The sequence below is a fragment of the Stegostoma tigrinum genome, chromosome 11, assembly GCF_030684315.1.
Source record: "Stegostoma tigrinum isolate sSteTig4 chromosome 11, sSteTig4.hap1, whole genome shotgun sequence".
NCBI classification, from domain to species: domain Eukaryota; kingdom Metazoa; phylum Chordata; class Chondrichthyes; order Orectolobiformes; family Stegostomatidae; genus Stegostoma; species Stegostoma tigrinum.
In genome coordinates, this window is record NC_081364.1 from 48,317,847 (window position 1) to 48,323,865 (window position 6,019).

The following is a 6,019-nucleotide window of genomic DNA, read 5'->3' on the forward strand; positions in this document are numbered from 1 at the left end:
TAAATTCAGGAATAGAGGATCCATGCAGTTTGAATTAGATTGAGTATCCAAAATGATTAGTCTTGATTCACTAACCATAGGTATAATGGGAGTCATGGAACCGTTGGTGGAGAAAAAGCCCTGGCCACGGTCTCCCAAATACAAATCTGTGAACATGCAACATGAGCATTGCATTGTGTGTGGCCAATTTATGTTCCTTGCCATTGCTAGAAGAATGGAGTTTAAAAACAGGGAGGCTATGCTGCAGCTGTATAGGGTCCTGGTGAGGCCACACCTGGAGTACTGTGTGCAGTTTTGGTCTCCTTAGTTGAGAAGAGATATTCTAGCACTGGAGGGGGTGCTGAGGAGATTCACTGGGTTGATTCCAGAGTTGAGAGGGTTGGATTATGAGGAGAGACTGAGTAGACTAGGACTATACTCATTGGAATTCAGAGGAATGAGGGGAGATCTTATAGAAACACATAAGATGATGAAGGGAATAGATAAGGTGTAGCAGGGTTGTTGTTTCCACTGGCAGGTCAAACTAGGATTAGAGGGCATTGCCTCAAAATAAAGGGAAGCAGATGTAGGACTGAGGTCAGGAGGAACTTCTTCACCCAAAGCGTTGTGAATCTGTGGAATTCCCTGCCCAGTGAAGCAGTTGAAGCTACCTTGTTGAATGTTTTTAAGGCAAGGCTAGATAAGTTTTTGAACAGTAAATGAATTAAGGGTTATGGTGGGTGGGCAGGTCCGTAGAGCTGAGTCTCAAAAAGATCAACCATGATCTTATGAAATGGTAGGGCAGGCTTGAGGGGCCAGATGGCCTACTCCTGCTCCCAGTTCTTAAGTTCTTACATTCTGATGTTTGACATATTTTAAATCTCACCAGGGCAAGCACATTGATGTGGCGACCACTTGGAATGTTCTGCTAACACGTGTTTTACATTACAAATTTGGATCTGTCATTGAGATGCAGTGAAGCCAGTTTGTTCCATATGCAGTGTTGAGTATCCCATGGGAGTTGCCCCATGCTGCTGTGTATGCAGTACATCTAGTTGTTTGATAACATAACCAAAGATGTGACAATAATCTTTTCTGTTGATTTTAAACTGGATATTTGTGGACCTTCCTGCTTCATTGTCTGTGATGGCAGAATGAGTACTCACTCAGTGAGATGAAACTAAATATAAATCCATATAAGAACATAAGATGCAGGAATAGGATTAGGCCTTTCAGCCCACCAGGTCTGCTATGCCATTCAATCATGGCTGATATGTTTCTCCAGTCCATTCTCCTGCCTTCTCCCTGGTCCTGTTACTAATCAAGAACCTACCTATCACATCTTAATGACATGGCCTCCACAGCTTTTGTGGCAAAGGGTTCGACATCCCTGGCTGAAGAAATTCTTTTTCATTTCAGTTCCAAAGTGTTGTCCCTTCATGCTGAGTCTGTGCCCTCAGGTGAAAACATCATCTCCACATTCACTATATGCAATACTGTCCATGGTCTCTAAGTTTCAATGATATCCAACCACGCCCCCCACACACACGCACACCCATCCAAACTCCATTGCAGTCCAAACCTGCACGTAATATTCAAAATGTGATCTAACCAGAGCGTTATACAGCCTCGGCAGTACATCCCTGCTCTGGTATTTTGTGATTTTTATTTTGTAGCAAGTTAAACATACCAGAAAGCAATTATGATTTGATTACAGGCGAGAGTACTCACAATGGTGATTGCATGCATAATATTTTTTAGTTATTCTTCATGAAAGAACACTACTATTTTAGAGAGAGGACCACTTTTTTCCACATTAGATCAGCAGGTGCAAAGAAGCAGGAGAAGACAATTAAGTTAGATCATTGGCTGAGCATCTACTTCACCACTTTCCCAATCTTCCACATCCTTTGATGTCAGTAGTAGCCAGATATCTGTTGATTTATGTCTTGAACACACTCAGTGATTGAGATTCTACAACCATCTGTGCTAGACAATTCTAAAAATTCACCACCGTCTGAGTAAAAAAGTCTTGATAATCGCAGTCTTAAATGGCCTACACCTTACTTTGAGACTACATCACCTTGTATGAGACTCTCCATCAAGGGTAATATCCTATCCACATCCACCTGAGAGACTCTGGAAGAATTTTATAAGCTTTAATTAGATTACTTCCCATTCAAAACTGTGGAGAATACAAGACACAGTTTCATCATTTTTGCTTCATAAAACAATCCTGTCAACCCCAGAGATTAGTCTGGTGAAGCTCTGTTGCTCTCCCCCTGTAGCAAGTATATTTGTCCATTGATAAGGGGATAAAAACTGCACATAATACCCCAGGTGTGGTCTCGCTGAGGCAATATAAAATTGAAACAAGACATTTTTATTTCTACTCCGATCTCCTTTCAATGAAGACCATCGCACCATTTACCGCCCTATTTGTTTGCTGTACCTGTATGCTAGCTTTTAATGACTCATGAACAAATACCTAGGTGCCTTTGGAAATCCAACACTTCCTAATCTCTGACCATTTAGGATATGTTTTTTTCTGTTTCTTTCTATCAAATTGGGTAACTTCACATTTTTTGACATTATATACCATCTGCCATGTTCTTGTCCATTCACTTATCCTATCTTAGTCTCCTTGAAACCTCCCTGCATTCTCGACGCAACTTGCATTCCTACCCAGTTTTGCATCATCAACAAATTTGGAAATTTTGCATTTGGTTCCCATGTCTAGATATTTTCTAAACATCCTGTTCAGAGGTACTATTACAATTGTCAAGAGCAGGTGGGACTTGAACTCGGGCCTCCTAGCTCTCAGGTAAGGAACCTGCCACTGCACCACAAGACCCTTTCTTGGTCCCTACGTCTTTTTTTTTCATTTTTATATTCAGAAGTGCTTTTGTTTCCCCATATCACCTGTGTCTTTATTTTCCCCATTTGATAACCACTGCTGATACGTGTCCCAACGTCTAGCTATTTTTGAATCAACGTATTTAGATGTCTTATCTAAAGAGGAGGAGGAGTTGGGCCTTGAACCCAGACGTTCAGTACCAGAAGTTGGGACACTTAACGCTACACCACAAGCTGCGTCATTAAATTTGAATTCAGTTTCATCATCTGCCATGGTGGAATTCAAACTTGGAACTGCAGAACGTGACCGCAGTCTTTGATTTAATAGTCTAGCAATAGTACCATTCGACCATTACCTCCTCTTGGTCCCCACATCTGAATCATTTATTTCGATTGTGAAAAGCTGTGGCCCCAGTACTGATCCTTGCAGTGCCCCATTAATAACAGCCTGCCATCCTGAGAATGATCGTTCATTCCTACATTCACCTTTCTGTTTAAGCAATTCTTTGTCCATACCATAGCAGTATATTACTATATGTTCCAACTTTGTTTATTAGCTATGTAGAGTCATAAGAGTTATACGGCATGGAAACAGACCCTTTGGTCCAACTCATCTTTGCTGATCAGTATCCTAAGCTGATCCAGAACCATTTGCCATCATTTGGCTCTAAACTCTTCCTATTCATGTACCTGTCTAGACACCTTGTAAATGTTGCCTCCACCACCACCTCTGGTAGTTTGTTCTATACACGAAGTACCCTCTGTGAAAAAGTTGCTCCTCAAGTCCCTTTTATGGGCACCCTTATCAAAAGATTTCTGTAAATACAAATATGTCATGTCCACTTGTTCTCTTTTATCCAAAAGTAACAGCTAAAAAGAATTACATAAGCCCATGTTGAGTCTGCCCAGTCATATCATTATTTTGTAAGCGCCTAGCTATTGCATATTTCGTAATATTCTAACATTTTCCATTCTAATGACATCAAACAGTCCTGTATTTCAAATAAAAGCAAAATGCCGTAGATACTGGAAATCTGAAATAAAAACAAAGTGCTGGAGACTGAAGAATCGAAGAATAGTCACTGCACTTGAAATGTTAACTTGCTTTTCCCTGTTCATAGATGCTACCAGACAAACTGGGTTTCTCCGGCACTTTCTGTAATTAGTTTGCTATTTAAGAGTGGATTTATATTTGCATTTTCCAGTCCTGTACCCTCCCACATTAATCCTCTGGGATAAGCTCAATGGTTCAAGGGGATTGGTCAGCCTTCAATTCAGCTAATTTTCAAGTTCTACCTCTTTATTAGTACCAATTTCTTACAGTTTCTCATTTTCACAACTTCATTCCCTAGTATTTCCAGAATATTTTCTGTATCTTTCTCTATGAAAACAAACCCAAAATACTGTTCAGCTTTTCTGCCGTTTTCCTATTGTCTATTGTAATTTCTGCTGTTCTGTAATCAACCCACATTTGTCTAATATTTTCCTTAACATATACCTAAAAATGTTTGTACAGTCCTCCTTTATATTCTTGCTAGCTTGCACTCATTCTCTTTTTGTTTTCTTTATCAGTATCTTTGTCATCATTTCTTGAATTCTGAATTGATCCCAATCCTTGGGCTTATCTGATTTTTAAGCGATCCTGTGAGCAGGACTCTTGAATCTTTATCCTGGTCTTTCTGAAGTCATCTCAAACCCCTTTAGTAGCATTGTAGCTTTAGGACCAGCTCCTTGTGCCAAATAAAGTGTCCCTTTACTTCATGTCTTTTTTGAGGAGCTGCAATATTTCACAAAAGAGGTACAGATGCATAGTTCCCTGAAAGTGGAGTTGTAGATTGACAGGGTGGTGAAAAAGGTATTGGTATGCTAATCTTCATTGGTTAGTTCATTGAATGTAGGAGTTGGGACATAATGTTTAGGCTGCATAGGAATTAGTGAGGCCACTTTTTGAATACTGCATTCAGTTCCGGTCTCCCTGCAATAGGGAAGGTGCTGTTAAATTTGAAAGCATTCAGAAAAGACTAATAAGAATTTTGCTGAGGTTGGAAGGTTTGAGCTACAGGGAGATGGTGAATAGGCTGGGACTTTTCTCCCTGGACCGTAAGAAGCTGAGGGGTGACCGTCTGGACCTTAACAAATCATTAGGGCCAATGGATTGGGTGACTAGTCAAATCGTTTTTTCCCAGGACTGGGGACTCCTAAACGAGAGAACATGAGTTTAAGGTGAGAGGGGAAAGATTTAAAGGGGACCCGAGGGGCACCTTTTTCATGCAGAAGGTGGTATGTGTATAGAACGAGTTTCCAGAGGAGATGGTGAAGGCACGTGCAATTACAACATTTAAAACACATCTCGACAGGTACATGAATAGGAAACGTTTAAAGGGAGATGGGCCAAATGTGGCAAATAGGACTAGATCAGCTTAGGATATCTGGTTGGCGTGGATGAGTTGGATCAAATGGTCTGTTTCTGTGCTTTGGAACTCTGGCTCTATATAACTAATCATGCATCATGTCTCAAGGTGGTTGCATGCAAATATCGAAGAATTCTACTGTTGTTTCAAGAGAATAAGGGTGTTATCAACCCATAAAAAGTATGATAAAGCAAACAGCAATGCTCAGACTTTGTAGTTATTGCAGAAAATAATGCTTATTGTGATGCTATTTTTTAAATTCTAATTTAGGTGATGAGAAAATGTCCGAAGGTGAGGACTCTCCTGAGACTCGCATGGAGATGCAAAATGGACATTAGTGGATCTGCCATTAAGAACTTTTTTATTATAGTGAATTTTTTTTAATATGGAGGAAAACGTTTAATTGCTTACCCCGGAGCTCCAAAGATAAACTTTTTAAGTGTAAATTAAGCTTTTGAAACAGAGCATGAAAAGTATTGAAATGTTGAGTTGATTAATAAAAAAGACATTGAAGCTTGTCTCAGTACAAATGCCATGAAAGCATCATCGGATGTTCTAAAAGATCTGCAGGTTCACTGATGTCCTTTAGAGGAGGAAATGTGTCATACTTAACTGGTCTGGCCTACATATGACTCCAGCATAAGAACAAATGGTTGACTCGTAATTGCCATCTGAAATGATCCAGAAATCCACTCGGTTGGAGTAAATTGCTAAAGAAAAGTTGAAATGGAGCAAAACTGGATGGATCACATTCATTAGCTTGGAACTGGAAA

At 40.0% G+C, this 6,019-nt stretch overlaps 1 protein-coding gene across 4 annotated transcripts in view; it reads left to right on the plus strand.

Moving 5' to 3' along the window:
• Positions 1-5,764, plus strand: part of thoc7 (THO complex 7) — a 28,598-nt gene extending 22,834 nt beyond the window's left edge. For all 4 annotated transcript variants that reach the window (XM_048548275.1, XM_059649937.1, XM_048548277.1 and 1 more), the window contains one exon: positions 5,517-5,764. In XM_048548275.1, the coding sequence (XP_048404232.1) occupies positions 5,517-5,584 (68 nt within the window). In that variant the 3' untranslated portion in view covers positions 5,585-5,764. The remainder of the gene's footprint in view (positions 1-5,516) is intronic.
• The last annotated feature ends 255 nt before the right edge of the window (positions 5,765-6,019 follow it).